This window comes from Podarcis erhardii, assembly GCF_964252035.2.
Source record: "Podarcis erhardii genome assembly, chromosome: Z".
NCBI classification, from domain to species: Eukaryota; Metazoa; Chordata; class Lepidosauria; order Squamata; family Lacertidae; genus Podarcis; species Podarcis erhardii.
The window spans coordinates 40767553-40783391 of record NC_138504.1 but is presented as its reverse complement, the minus strand read 5'-3'; the positions used below and the strand labels follow the sequence as shown (position 1 = coordinate 40783391).

General features: G+C 46.6%; 1 protein-coding gene across 6 annotated transcripts in view; it reads left to right on the top strand.

Moving 5' to 3' along the window:
- GARNL3 (GTPase activating Rap/RanGAP domain like 3) overlaps positions 1–10045 on the top strand; it is a 107136-nt gene extending 97091 nt beyond the window's left edge. For all 6 annotated transcript variants that reach the window (XM_081847531.1, XM_081847526.1, XM_081847529.1 and 3 more), the window contains 6 exons: positions 2058–2165; positions 3354–3472; positions 3967–4102; positions 6577–6786; positions 7651–7762; positions 9799–10045. In XM_081847531.1, the coding sequence (XP_081703657.1) occupies positions 2058–2165; positions 3354–3472; positions 3967–4102; positions 6577–6786; positions 7651–7762; positions 9799–9952 (839 nt within the window). In that variant the 3' untranslated portion in view covers positions 9953–10045. The remainder of the gene's footprint in view (positions 1–2057; positions 2166–3353; positions 3473–3966; positions 4103–6576; positions 6787–7650; positions 7763–9798) is intronic.
- Positions 10046–15839: the final 5794 nt, after the last annotated feature.

Genomic DNA, 15839 nt, shown 5'->3' with positions numbered 1-15839 from the left:
AAGGTAGAAGAGGGACTGCTAGAGCTGAAGAGAAACACCCTCTGCTGGCAGTCAGGAAAGCAAAGGTATTTGGGGTGTTTACGTGCATGTGCTTGTGTGTGCACTTGAAAGCAGGGAGGCCTACCTGTGGAAATCAGAGGATGTTATTGAGATGATGTAACTTCAAGAATTTGCTTACTTTCCTCCCATTCCTTTTTTCCTTTTGCATAATGTCTGTTGGATTATGAACCTGCAGGCAGGGATTCTCTCATCTTTGATGCAAAACATAAAACAGTTGGAAAACGTTCGGTGCTTTATAAATGATATTATCATATTTTATTTTTATAAGTGATATTATTAATGTTACTGTCATTTATAAAGTAGTAGTAATAGTTCTACTAACAGTACCTTGATTATGTTCTTGGATATAGCCCAATCATCATCCTCATCATATTTCATAGAATTACAGAATCATAAAGTTGAAAGGGACCCCAAGGGTCATCTAGTCCAACCCAATGCAATGCAGGAATCTCAACTAATGCATCCATGACAGGTGGTCATCTTGCCATAGGACTGCCCCCATAGGCATGAAAAGCGTTTCTTCTCTTGCACACATGCCCCACAATATATATCCACTGCACATCAATGAATGATATATAATTAATAGAATATAATAGAATATAATATAGGATAGGATAATAAACAATTTTAATAGAATAAGGTTAACAGTAAACAGTTTAAACAAAACAAATTCCTTCCAGTAGCACCTTAAAGACCAACTAAGTCAGTTCTTGGTATGAGCTTTCGTGTGCATGCACACTTCTTCAGTAAACAGTTTGTTTGGAAAGGGGCAGAAGTAAGAGAAGAGATAGACAGACTTGCTTTCCTGCTGGTTGCACATGTTCTTTGCATAAGCAGCACATGGTGGTGGGTGGGCAGCTGACAGGTGCATCAAAACAGCTGCCAGAAGCCGAAGTGACTCTGGATTGATGCACTGGGCAGCCGCTAAGCCTTCTCTTCTCCATTAGCCTTATCCAAAACAAGGAGGGGCTCAAGTGGGTGGATGGTAGAATTCAGTAGATGGCCAACCTCCAAGTCTTGCCCTCCCTTTTCCACTAGAATAGGCCAATGAGCCCACACATAGTGGTAGTGGTGAAAATAGTCTATGCAGCTTGACTTGAAGGCAGGAAGACGAGGAATCTGGAAAGGTTTCTGCCTTCTGGCCACTTTGGCCATCACCCCACTTGCCAGTCCTCTGATTCTGGGTGAAGCTGACTTGAGCAAAAATCTCAGTTTCTTGTCAGTATATCTTATTGGCAAAGCAAAGCTAGGAGCCTGGATGAGCAAAAGCCCTCACACATGTGGACAAAGCAGAAGACCAAGGAGAAAGCAAGCGCCAAACTTCCATTTCATAGAACTGTAGAGTCGAAAGGGAGCCTCCTGGCTTGATACAGGCTGTGCAATGCAGGGTGCAACAGCAGCATCTCTGACCGATGGGCCATCCAGCCTCTGCTTAAAATACCACCTCCTGGGGCAGACTGTTCCACAGTGAAACAGCTGTTATCTTTAGGAAGATTCTCCTCACATTTAGCCAAAATCTGCTTTCCTGCCATTTCTGTCTTCTATGCAGTGCTTTTTTTTTTCCTGGGAGTACACAGGGGTACGCTACCCCTAAACATTTTGAGAATCTAAGTTCGGCCTCATTGAGGGGCAGTATTTCAATATGAGTAGGAAAATGAGAGCATCCCTAAACATTTTTTTAGGAAAAACAAGCACTGCTTTTATGTATTTGAAAACAGCTCTCCTCTCTCCCATGTTGAAGGTTGCCAACTCCACTGGTGACTACCTGTGGCTTTGGCATCGACCAGATGCTCGAGCATGGAGTAGCTGAAGCCTTTCCCAATGAAATGGTGAGGCTGCAACAGGAGAAAGCTTCACTCCTTCTAATTTCTGTGTTCCTGGCTGTTGTCGCAGGAGCAGGGCCAGTGACATTGATTGGCTGCCTTGTTTTTCTGCATTTGGTGTCAAGGTCCATGTTTCTTTATTTGCTTGAAGTTAACAGGGGTCTCTTGTTACAGATGTCTGCTATTACCGCAAAGTGTGTCCCTTCAATGGGGGCTCGCCTTTGGTCCAGCCATCAGCATCTGACTTCCACTTCAGCTGGAACCAGGTTCCTTATGCCATTGGTAAGAAGAGCTAGTTGCCTCCCCCTTTCCAATAAGTCTCTGCTGCTGTGTGAAGCCATTGTAATGTGGAGGGACAGCCTCTATGGGCAGGCAGAGAGAGGGAGGAGGACAATGCGGTGGCAGGAAGAGAGAAAAGGGGGTGGTAGTCAGCAGGGAATGCGGCCCTCAACAGAAAAGGTTTGCCCATCCTTAGCCTGCCTTAATTGTTTTGATCACATTATGCCCCTGTGTAACACAGAGACACCCATCAGTGTCCTGTCTTCTCCTGGGTCCAGTGCACAAATGCCTCCTTCTGACTTCAGAGCCTGCCATTGCCCTGACCTATCTCTCCTCCTTTAAATCCTTGCCCTTTGCTCCACCACCCTCAACTGTCCAAAGCTCTCCTGCTCCTAAAAATGACTCCACCTTTTCCTCTCTTTCTGCTACTTCTTCTGCCTGAAGCACCTGTACAACACAATCCTCTCTCCTGTCAAATCTCTCTGTCCTCAAAACTCTCATTTTCTGGGAAGCCTTTGGCACAACCCCATCAGCCTCACCCCCTCCTAAAAACAGAGCTTTAGTATGTGCAACTGAGGAGACCTGAAAAGTCTTCTTCCTCTCTCCATTGCCTCTGTCTCTCCCCCCCCCCCAGGTAAATTTTAGGGGCAGGAATCTGTTTTTGATGTTGTTGGACTTTGATGGTCCTATGTAAGTCAGTAATAACATGGTAAAGGCTTATTGCAGGTCAGGAAAACATCAGAGCTCCATGATGCTTAGGACTAACAACATCTGCACAGAAGCCCATCATATACAGTGGTACCTTGGGTTACATACGCTTCAGGTTACATGCGCTTCAGGTTATAGACCTGAAAATGTGTCTTGTCTATTTTATTAATTAATTCCCACAACATTTTAATACAGTGGTACCTCGGGCTACAGATGCTTCAGGTTACATATGCTTCAGGTTACAGACTCCGCTAACCCAGAAATAGTACCTCGGGTTAAGAACTTTGCTTCAGGATGAGAACAGAAATCGTGCTCCGGCGGTGCGGCGGTAGCAGGAGGCCCTTTAGCTAAAGTGGTGCTTCAGGTTAAGAACAGTTTCAGGTTAAGAACGGACCTCCGGAAAGAATTAAGTACTTAACCTGAGGTACCACTGTACCATGTTGCATTTATTTCTTCATTAAATGCTTTTGTCTCCTCCTGCAGTTTGCGCTTTCCCCTATATTTTGGCCTTCACCACCGATTCCATTGAGATCCGATTAGTGGTGAATGGGAACCTCGTCCACACGGCTGTGGTCCCTGCGCTTCAGCTGGTGGCATCAAGGGTAAGGCAGTGAGATAAGAAATCTGGTTTCCTGTGCAAAATTCCCCTTCTTCTAGACATGCCTCTGCTAGCACTACAAAGGCAGAATCATAGAATTGTAGAGTTGGAAGGGACCCTGTGTTTCATATTAAGACTGCATCATTTAACCCATAAGCCCACTAAACAAGCGGGACATGCGACAAAACTGGCCATGCTCTTTTCCATGATACATCATTCCATTCCATTCCCACTCCCACTCACTTTTCTGGGTTTTCTTCCTAACTGCCAGACAACATTCTGTGATCACTGAGTGTCTTCTGTCCCCATAGCCTATTTCGCCCTCATTGCTGCCCAAGGTATCCCTCCCCGGACAAACATTTTGGTACTTATACAAACCTTGGGGTTTCCTTTTTGTGGGTGCCACTGGAGATGTTTGTGGTCACACGGGTGCCACTGTGACAAACCCATAGCTTCAGATAAGTCCATTTTGCTAACACTGCCTCTTTCTCCTTCCAGTCAGATATCTACTTCAGAGCCGTAACGGCAGTGAGCGAGCCATCCAACAGCAGTTCCAAGGAGACTAATTCACCTACTACCCCTCAGACACCATCAGTCAATGAAATCCCTGTTTTCTCTCCTTCTGCAGCAGAAGGTAAGGAAGGGGCTGAGGCCAGCTGAGAATTTGTTGCTTCTGTAGTATGTTCAGCTAAAGCAGTGGTTCTCAACCTGTGGGTCCCCAGATGTTGTTGGACTACAACTCCCGTCATCCCTGAGCTCTGGCCTTGCTAGCTAGGGGTGATGGGAGTTGTAGTTCAACAACATCTGGGGACCCACAGGTTGAGAAAGGCTGAGCTAAAGCATCAGTCTTCAAACTTTTTGGGCTCGAAACTGTCCTTTTATCCCAAATCTGCACAATGTCGGACTTAAGGAGATAGGAATACATATTTTTCCATTCCGTGTTCATTGCATGCAGTGCTGCTTCCATTCCACTGCAGTCATCTTCCACCTAAACTGGAGTTATTTGCCTTGCTATCATCTGTGGTGAAATTAACTGATTTGTGTGATTCACTAATTAAATGTGTAAAAAAAATATATTTTTTTTAGCTAAGCCAATTCAGATGCATAGATGTTACATGTTTTATTTCTTTTGTTTTATTTCTTTTTAGCTACTGCTGTTTTTAACCATATTGTAAATACCTGTTTTTTAAACTAGTTTTAAATGGATAATCTTAATGTTTTATTTTAAATTTTTTGTAAACAGCTTAGAAGTTTTGCTTTGTTTTACATTCAAGTGGTATATAAATTTTGTTAAATAAATAAATCTGGCAGAAGAGTGCTAACTTCATATAAAATTGGTTGTCTTTTTAAGGGAGTATAGGATCAATTGAAGAAGGATTAGGTGAATTAAGAAAAATGAAATGTGGGTCTAATTAATGGAGTCATTTGTTTTACTTATAGGTTATAGAAAACAATGAACACTATAAAGGAAAAAATAGTGTTAGATATTATAGTAGAACAAATGTTACGTTGCATAGAAGATTCTTATTCCTTTTTGTAGAATAACTTAAGAAATGTAATTTGAAATACTTTTCAAGGGGGGAAGGGTTTAATTTATATTTATGCTTCAGTCAATATTACTTTTGTAATACTGTGTGGTATGGAAAAAAATAACATATTAGAAAAATAATAAAAATAATAAATCAATAAGGCATACCTGGAGGATGTGGACTATTTAAACCCCTTCCAGTCGGGCTTTAGGCTCCACCGTGCGACTGAAACTGCCTTGGACATGCTGGTTCATGATCTCTGGTGGGCTAGGGACAGAGATGAAATCTGTTTCCTGGTTCTGCTGGATCTCTCAACAGCTTTTGATACTGTCAACCACAGGATCATCTAGGAGGGCTGGGGGCAGTGGTTTCGCTCCTTCCTCCTAGGTTGTGTCTAGAAAGTAGTGGTGGGGGGTTAATGTTCAAACCCCATGGCGCTCACTTGTGGGGTGCCCCAGGACTCCAAACTCTCCCCCATTCTTTTTAACATCTATATGAAACCGCTGGGTTTGGGCTGGGTGTTCACCAGTAAGCGAATTATACCCAGCTCTACCTTTCTTTTAATTCAGAACCAGTGAAGGCGGTGAACATCCTGTGTGGGTGTCTGTAGGTGGTTGGGGGGAGGGGTGGTTGGGGGGAGGGATAGATGGCAGTCAACAGATTGAGGTTGAATCCCAACAAAACAGAAGTACTGTTTCTGGGGGACAGGGGGCGGGCAGGTGGGAGGACTCCCTGGTCCTGAATGGAGTAACTGTGCCCCTAAAGGACTCACAGCTGTCCATGGAGCCACAAGCCAAGGGCACCAGTGTCCAGGGCAGCTGTCTACCAGCTCCATCTAGTACACCAGCTTGGACCCTACCTGCCCGCACACTGTCTTGCCAGATTGGTACATACTCTGGTTATCTCCCGCTTGGACTACTGCAATGTGCTGTATGTGGAGCTACCTTTGAAGGTGATTCAGAAACTCCAATTAATCCAGAATGCGGCTGCCAGACTGGTTACTGGGAGCTGCCTCCGGGATCATATAACATTGGTCCTAAAAGATCTACATTGGCTCCCAGTACATTTCCTAGCACAAATCAAAGTTATGGTGCTGACCTTTAAATCCCTAAATAGCTTTGGTCCTGTATACTTGAAGGAGCGTCTCTGCCCCCATCGTTCTGCCTGGACACTGAGATCCTTCTCCGAGGGCCTTCTGGCGGTTCCCTCATTGTGAGAAGTGAGGTTACAGGGAACCAGGGCACACAGGTACGGCCTTCTCGGTAGTCGCACCCTCCCTTGGAACACCCTCCCACCAGATGGCAAGGAAACAAACAATTATCTGACTTTTGGAAGACATCTGAAGGCAGCCCAAATAGGGAAGTTTTTAATGTGTAATGTTTTGCTGTGGTTTTATAATTTGCTGGAAGCCACCCAGGGTGGCTGGGGCTACCCAGTCAGATGGGCAGCATATAAATAATGAATGATTGTTACTATTATAAGGAGGGTAAAAGAGTTTTTTTGTGGACCGCCAACTCACCCGCAAGCCTGCTTATAGTCAACTCCTGCTCCACGACCCTCCTCCTCCTTGTCACTTCAGGTGAAGCTCTGTGCAAAAACATCTACAAGATCCCCCTGAGCAACCTGGTCGGCAGGAGCATCGAACGCCCACTCAAGTCCCCCCTGGTCCCCAAAGTCATCACCACCCCGACGTCGGCCAGCAGCACCTCCATCCCTGTCGCTCCTTCCCTCTCTTTGTCGCGCATAGAGATCAAAGAAATCGCAACCCGGACACGCAAAGAATTACTTGGTAAAGTAATAGGGCCATCCAGGGGCATAGGCAGCAAGGGATCCTGGCTGCAGCACTGCCAGGCACAGTGAGATATTTGGATGTAGCCATGATCTATGTTGGGTGAAAATGCAACACCCTGGTGCTGGAGTTCATTGTATTAAGAATATTGCTCGCCCCCTTTCCTCCTGCTTTCTAACTCTTGAAGCATAAAGTCAAGATGCTATTGACTGACACTGCAGGTATTGATCTCTCACTCAGGCTTGCTTGAATCTCTTGACTGTGGCATGGGCTAGTCTGCTTGTCTGTTCAGGGGCTTGCAGATTTCAGCAGAATATGGTAACCAAGCCCTCCCCAAATCCCGTGGTTGTCAGGAATCTGACCTCAAACTGTGTGCCCCTGCATTGTGAGATCAAGGACAATCTCCTCCTTTTTGGTGGGGATTGTTGCTCTGCCACCCTTCCAGCTCCAAATTTGGAGCTTGTGATTTGTAACTAAGTTGCCAAGGCACTTAAAGAGCCTTAGCCCCCTTGGCACCCCAAATGGTGAATCCCAGCCTCTCTCACCAGCTTGGATCTGGAGAGGAGGGCAGTGATCTCCCCTGTCATTGACCAGCAAAGCTCAGCACTATGGCAGTGGTCCAAGCTGGAGAGGAAAGCCAAGAGACTTCTCATCACCCTTTGCCAAAGGCAGCAAAAGGCTCACTACAGTGATGACAGCAAGACGATTTATAGATTCCCCCGTCTGTTGTTGTATTACACTTACCAGTGATCACCTCGGAGGCCCCTTTGGGGAACAGCCAGGTGGAATTAGCCATTGACAAATGAAACAGTTCCATTGCCTTTACTCTGAGAATTCAGAAGCATTCCTTTCTTCTTCATCCAGGTCTCCTAGACGGCCAAGGTCCCAAGTCGGAGGGAGGACAGAAGCAGAAGAAAACCCCCCAGAAACAGTCAGACCCCAAGCCAGGAACAGTACGGTCAACAAGTAGTGACAGGTAACATATAGAAAGGTGCAATTCTTTGAGGGGCAGAAGCAGCACTCTGAACAAGAGTGCATATTCTCATCTGCAGCCCCTAAACTGCCTATTAGGTCAGAATCATGTTGCATACTCCCAATTGAATGCCTTCCTTTAATTCTTTGTAAAACCTGCCAGCAGCAAGGGGTGGGAGGCTTCTAACCACCCCCACCCCCATCCAAGGTCTTGATCCAAATCACACATAGCCAGAGCTGCATAAAGGAGAACTCTCCAGCTGCAGTATCCTTTTGGACATGAGTTGCTGGGAATTGTAATTGGTGGAGAGTGCTGTTCTGCTTCTCCTCCCACTTGCAGGCTTCTCCTTAGGGCATCTGGTGGGCCATTGTGAGAACAGGATGCTAGACTAGGTGGTCCTTTGGCCTGATTCAGCAGAGCTCTTCTTACATGTGCTACAAAATGTAGTTAAGACCACCAAGTAAAGGTAAAGGGACCCCTGACCACTAGGTCGTGTCGCGGATGACTCTGGGGTTGCGGCACTCATCTCACTTTATTGGCTGAGGGAGCCGGCGTACAGCTTCCGGGTCATGACTAAGCCGCTTCTGGCGAACCAGAGCAGCACATGGAAATGCCGTTTACCTTCCCGCCGGAGCGGTACCTATTTATCTACTTGCACTTTGACGTGCTTTCGAACTGCTAGGTGGGCAGGAGCAGGGACCGAGCAACGGGAGCTCACCCCATTGCGGGGATTCTAACCGCTGACCTTCTGATCGGCAAGTCCTAGGATCTGTGGTTTAACCCACAGCGCCACCCGTGTCCCACCCACCAAGAGGATTAGGCAAATTCATGGAGGATAAGCCTATCAATGCCTACTAGCTGCAATGGCTATGTTAGCCCTCCTCTGTCTGAAGCCATCACAAAGTGATGTCGGTATTCAGTGCCAGTAAGTACTGTCACGCATACAAAGATCCCTGGTTGAGTGTTTACTTATTTATTTAAAGCATTCTCCCCCACTTCTTCAGAGATCAGCTTCCTCTTCCTTAGGCTTAAAATACATGACACCAAAGGGAAAATGGATGGGGAAGGGGAGGGGGAAGCAATTCACCTCCTGTACTTAGCTGCAGCTTGGTTTGACCCTTTGTCAGACCTCCCATTTTTTAAAAAAAATCTCAAAACTTTGTTGCACTAATCTCACATGAAATCACTCCTCCAAGTTATTATATGACTAATAATACTAATAAATAATAATAATAAATTTTATTTATACCCCGCCCTCCCCAGCCAGAGCCGGGCTCAGGGCGGCTAACACCAATAAAATCACAGTAAAAACACAATAGGGGAAAAAGAGGGGTGGGGAACCAATTTAAAATACAGGTCTAAATTTAAAGTAGCCCATAGATCAAGACCATAAGGGGAGGGACCAAGTCCAAACCAAAGGCCAGGCAGAACAGCTCTGTCTTGCAGGCACTGGGGAAAGATGTCAAGTCCCACAGGGCCCTGGTCGCTTGTGACAGAGTGTTCCACCACGTCGGGGCCAGTGCTGAAAAGGCCCTGGCCCTAGTTGAAACCAATCTAATCTTGAGGCTCGGGACCTCCAAAGTGTTGTTATTTGTGGAACTTAAGGTCCTCTGCGGGGCATACCAGGAGAGGTGGTCCCATAGGTTAGTGGGTCCTAGGCCGCACAGGGTGGCCCAACTTTTCATAGCAAGTGGACCATGAGTACTTTAACATGGAACCCACAGGCCACACACTGCCTTGTCGGGGGGGGGGGGTGAGCAAGGCCAAAACCTGACACACACCCAGCTGGGAAGGTGCTGATTAGGCTTTGGGAAGGAGGTGAGAGCCCTCATCCTTCCCTGGCTTTGGGAAGGCAACATAAGGGCTGTGAGAGGTGTCAAGTGTTGAACTGCCCTGGTCTATCAAATGGGAGGAGCTGTACATGGTAAGAGAGAATAAACATTTGATCTGCTGTGATTGCAGGTTATGGATCTTTTTTTGTGGCGGAGGTGAGGGGTGGTTGAATTTTCTTTTCTTGATTTCTGCCTTCCTCTCCACAGGCTCGTTGCATGCTCTTTCGAAAGCACTTCTGAAGAGCGCCACTTCTCCACCAGTTCAGACCCCGACACCACTACACGGGACGAGAGCCCCCAGTCCAGCAGCCTCTTTCAGCTTGGGGCTTCCTTTGACGAAGACATCATTGACTTGAAGTGAAGACAATCTGGACACAGCACTTGCACACCTTCCCTGACCCCTCCACACCCCCCCCCCATTTGTTATGACTCTCTAAACAGTATAGAAAAATCACACTACATTTTCTGATAATTCTGGAATACAGAATATATACATAGGCAATCAAGATCTAGAACGCCCAGTATTTCCAGCTTATTCAGATGGAAAGGGCAGGTGGGACGTAGCATATTTTATTCTCCTTGGTTGAATATTAGGGCACTCACCCCATTACAGGAATCTCAGCTGGTGGAGCAGACGAGTTTTAATCAGTTAATTGATTAAAGCGTATATGACTTAAACATTAGTTTTCAATTTAAAAAGGCTGTCCACATTTGAGGGAATCGGACAGCTTGCTATAAACTCCACAGTGACACAAAGCTGGGAGATCCTCCTAACCCCTCCCCCAACATATTTTATAGGAACATAGGGAGCCGCTGTATACCAGTCAAAACATTGGTCTATCTAGCTCAGTATCGTCTGCACTGAATAGCAGCAACTCTCCAGGGTTTCAGACTATGGTCATCCCAAATCCTACCTGGAGATGCCATGGATTAGACCTGGAGCCTTCTGCAGGCAAAGCAGATTCTCCACCACTGAGCTAGGGCCCTTCCCTAAACCAGCAGGCTGTGCTGCAATAGGAACTTTGGCTGGGGGCACAAGTGGCCTCGGAGGAGGACCCATATCTCCTGCAAGAGTGGAGAGGGTGACATTTCCCCTGCTCGGTTTGTTGCAACAACTTTATAAGTGGGAGGGAGACGGCCGAGGATGGAAAAGCTCCACTCTCTCTCTCTCTCTTACATTGCTTAAGGGCTAGGAATGAGGAAGAGGGAAAGTTGGGTGCTGTACATCCCACTAACCCAAAGCAGGATTTAGCTTCCAGGCTCCCCATCTTCCCAAGCTCCTCTTTTTGCCAAAGAGAAGCTCTGCGCCCTTCCTCTTCTTTCATCATGCTGCCCAGGAAGACTCACAAGCAGCATCGTTCCTCCATTTCTGAATGGTGCATCCATACGTCACAGGACGCACCATCTCAGACTGCAAATAAATTCTGTGCCCTCCAAAAGTATAAATGTTTTGAGTGAGCAGGCAACCCTCATCCTGGTCTCAGGTCTATTGGCACATTTGCTGATTAGCTAAAATGATTATCCACAGACACCAGGTAAGAGCTGCATTGCTGGGGTGTGGGGGATGCATTGGAGAGGAAACACTGCTCCAGGGCATTTACACTCCTCCTGCTTCTGCTGAACAAACTTTGGGGGGCATTTGTATTTCCAAAACCTGCCAAACCTCTTTAACAGGGAAGAGATTTACCTGTATGTGCTTGCTGCATGGGAAGGGAAATCTCTCTTTCTTGCTCTCTCGCTCTCTCTCCCCTCCCTCCCTCCCTCCCCCCCCCTTTCAGAAATCTCAGAGACAAGGACCTGTCTTCCCTCTCACATTGCCCTTAGCTGTCCACATACTGCTGTTTTCTGAGAAGAAAATGGAAGTTGGATATGGAAAGCTGGTGCAGCATGGAAAAGGCCCTTTGATGCTAGTTCTGTGTCTGCAGAGTAGATGCTTTTGCCACATGGGAGGTGTTGGACCCCAAAGGCCTTTGCCCCCCACTTACCTGCTCTTGATTCATTTCCTTCTTCTTCTTCTTATAAAGTTGCAGACAATGATTTATACAACTTCACACAGATCAACTTAAACTACCTGTCCTGTGTGGGATCCCATCTTGCTTCCATGAGGGGTGGGGGAGTGGAGTCTTTCTTATGTATGTATGTATGTATTTATTTATTTTCCTGCTCTTAAAGCAACTGATCAATAAACAAAGCAATACTTTTAATTAATGATGTGCTTAGAAAAAGGACAGGATGGCTTGCCTTTGCCATAAAGCAGGGCTTTTATGGCATGACAATAGGTGAGAGAGATTTCAGCTTGTCGTGTGTTAGAAATGGTTAACTTTTCATTTTTAGAGAAAAAGAGGTTTCTTGCAGGGTATTTTTTTAAAAATGGCAAAGGCATGTGTCTGCTTTGGGACTGGAAGTGGGTGGGTCTAGAAAGGGATCCTAGCAGGGCAGAGGTATGAAATTCAGCTTGGTTCCTGCTTGCAGATTTCGAAGTTGCAGCTTCCCTTCTCCTACCTCCTTTGCCCACCAATATTCCATGAGTCCAGTCCCTCTGTCCCCTCTATTACACAATTGCCTTATATTTGCCAGTAGAACAGAGCACTTAATCCATCCTTGGTGAGATGCTTGTAGCAATTAAAACAGTTCAACATTGTGCCCATTAGATACAGGAGCCATGGCATTTACTAAAGGTGACAACATAGCTGTACAGGTTAGCTTGCTGCATGTAGCCTGCTCAAGTATGTGCAGAAGCTGCATGACTTAACTTTCCAACTTGATGCAAGTGGACTGAACCCTTAGCAAGGGAAAAGCTTGCAGTTGCTGTTCAGGTGAGATGGGGTGGGCGGGATCTCAAGTCTGACAAACTCAGGCCTCCTCTTTGCATAGGGAAAAGGAACGCAATGTCATGTGTCCCCCCCCCCCCCAAGCATCATAGTGCTTTGTGATGTTGCCATCTTGACAGCCATTCAGCATTGCCAGTAGCAAGTGAGATTGGTCACCTGTCTGAGCCTGATTAACAGGCCTACCGAGTCCCAGATTCAGCACGATCACTTGATCACTTGCAGCTCACTCACAGTAGGATGATGGCTTAAGAACTGTGTGAGTGAAGAAGCCACACCTTTTACTCTCTTACCTAGAAGCTCTTAACTTGAGCTGACATGTGGATGACTCCTCCCTCTGCACATACATGGGAGGAGAGTTAGGCAGAGCCTTTTCCAGATTTGTGGAATCCCTACCAACAGAAGTGCTGTACATCTGAGTAGTTAGAGCACATAACTTTGCATGCGAAAGCACCCAGCTTTTCTTAAATAAAAACAAAAAGCACCGCAAAGTTTTAGGTGTTGGGGAACCTTCGGCCCTCTAGATGTATTTGAACTACAGCTCTCATCAGCCCCAGCCAGTGTGGCCAGTGGTCAGGGATGGTGGGAGTTACAGTCCGTCAACAGCCGGAGGGCCAGAAATTCCCACTACCTACCTTAGACCTTGTTGGGCCCTTGATGGAGGAACTGAGACTCTGGCTTGATGCCTCTGCTTAAATGAAATCATTTCCCCCTATTTCCCTCCTTTGCCATTGTAGGCCACATCCTTGTCTCATTTCCAATGATACATTTTTGTTTGTTTGTTTTTTGCTCCTGCACAAGAAATTCTGACTTGGGAGTTACACCACATCAAGTAAGTTCATGTCAACATCCAAGCAGCATTATCCCTTTCCAGCACCCTCATTCATCTTCCCACTGGCAATTCTGATCTCTCTAGTGCAAGGCCTGCTTGAAAACACGCCACAGGGATGTCCTCACTGCAGAGTGGATTTGATCCCAGCAGCAGCATTTGTTACAGATTAGAGCACCTAGGAGGTGGAAGCTCCCTATGAGAAAACTGCTTGGGTGGGGTCAGTGTGTAAGATGTAGGCCAGTCCTATGGGCAGCTGCAACGGCTTGGCACCTAGAAGGCTGTCTTATACTGAACTAGTCCATCGTTCCCTCTAGTTCAGTATTATCTACACTGACTAGCAGCTGTCTATGAGGGTTGCAGGCAATGACATTCCCATCTGCAGACATTCTCGAGATGCTAGGGTTTGAACTGTGAACATTCTGCATACAAAGTGTGTGTTCTAACAACAGTGCTCTAGCCCCTTAAAAGCAAAGTAGGATTCTAGTCCTCGTCATTTTGATCAAAGGGCTGAATTAAATAAGAACATCGGAAGCTGCCTTATCCCCAGTCAGCCCATTGGTCTATCTAGCTCACTGTTGTCTACACTGACTGGCAGTGGCTTTCAGGAAGCTGTCCTTACCAGGCCTGCCTGTAGATGCCTTTGGGGATTCAACCTGTGTGTCAAGCAGATTCTCTACCACTGAGTGATTATGGCCCTTTGGGGCTTGGCTTGAAATAGTTTGGCTCGGGGGAGGGGGCTTAAAGTTCCTCCTGCACACCCCACTCCTCTGAGATATTCCATAACTGAACATCTGGCATTTCCTTCTATGTCTTGATGTAGCTATTTGTTTAGCATCTATTGCTTTTTCATTTGTTTGGTAACTAGGGAGCGCTAATGCTAGAACATTGCTGATGAATCCTCTTTTTGGCTTTCTGGACCTGTTGATGATACCTTGCATTTTCTCTTTCCGTGACAATTAACTACCGTATTTTTCGCCCTATAGGACGCACCGTCCCATAAGGCGCACCTAGTTTTTTGGGGGGGAAATAAAGGGGAAAAAATTATTTCCCCCCCAGGCGCGGGGCTGGGGCGGGGGAGGCCCGAGCTTTCCCCGACCCCAGTCCCCAAACAGGCAGCTCTCTGCAAGCCGTGGGAGCCCAGGGCTGGCTCCCGCGGCTTGCGGAGAGGTCCGCGAAGCCTGGACGCGCTGAGCTCAGTGCACGCAGGCTTTGGCATGCAGGCACCTCTCTGCAAGCAGCGGGAGTGCTCCGCTGCTTGCAGAGAGGTCCGCGAAGCCTGGAGAGCGAGAGGGGTCGGTGCGCACTGACCCCTCTCGCTCTCCAGGCTTCAGCGAAAGCCTGCACTCGCCCCATAGGACGCACACACATTTCCCCTTCATTTTTTGAGGGGGAAAAGTGTGTCCTATAGGGCGAAAAATACGGTATATAGTTATCTATATGGTACCTGGAGATGGAGACATTTTGGGGGGCACAGCAGCTTTTAATTGGAAGGTCACCAGCCTCCTCTAAACACTGTGGCCTCAGTACAATCTGTGCTTCTCTTTCCACTGCTCCCCCCCACCCCCGAGAGTAGTTCTCACAAGGACCTCTCTCTCTCTCTCTCTGGTTGCAGCCACTGACTCACAAGGTAGCCTTAGGTGAGTGACTGTGCCTCTTAAATGAGTGTTCTTCTATAGGGATGAGGTTGTAAGAAAATGTACAACCTTGGAAATTGTGGTTTCGTAATGATGATAATAACTGCAGTGGCACCATCCCCTGTCTACAGCTTACTTTTGAATAGTAAGCTCATTCCCCTTGCCCTTCCTATTAGTTGGGAACATTTGAAAATTGGATTTGTCTCTTTGTTTATCCATTTGTGCTTGAAGTGTTCGATCATGCTTATAGGGCTGAGGGGAGAAGATTGGTCCGCTTGCTGCTGTCACAACAGCCCCTACTTCCAGCTCGCAAGAAGTTCCAGCTATTCCTAAGGGGGTGTTATATGTGCAGATCTCTTACATCTGCTCTGTCACCAGCCAATCCAATAGATCCAATACATCTAATTTTTTTCTGACTATATCTTTTGTGTTTGCAAAGGCAGCTCTGGAGGACAAAGCCAGCACTCAGGCTTGTTCTCAAACATTACTAGAGCAGATAATCTATACTTTTCTATCCGGTCTTCCTCCGAAAGAGCTGTCTCAAAAAAAAAAAAAAAAAAAAAAAGGCTGATTACAGTAGGTGCCCAGGTGATGCAACAGCATTCGCTGCCCCCAGACCATCCACTGTTGCCAAATAAAAAAAGAAGTCTGTGATCTAATAGATCTCAAAGCAAGGAACATCATTTGCCAGAATAGTTGGCAAAGTTTGCCTCTTACAACCCAGTCCTTGTGGCACTAAAGGTCCTTGCCGTGATTGTAGCATTAATCTCTCTCTCTTCTCTCTCTCTCTCTCTCTCTCACACACACACACACACACTATTTTTGCATGTCTGTCCTGTATGTGCCATTTGACACTTGATGAACCCGAAGGTCCACATTTCCTTCCCCCACCACAACCCAGTGGCATTCTTGTGTGTCCAAGTGAGCAGGATTTTATCTTTCTTTTTTTTAAAA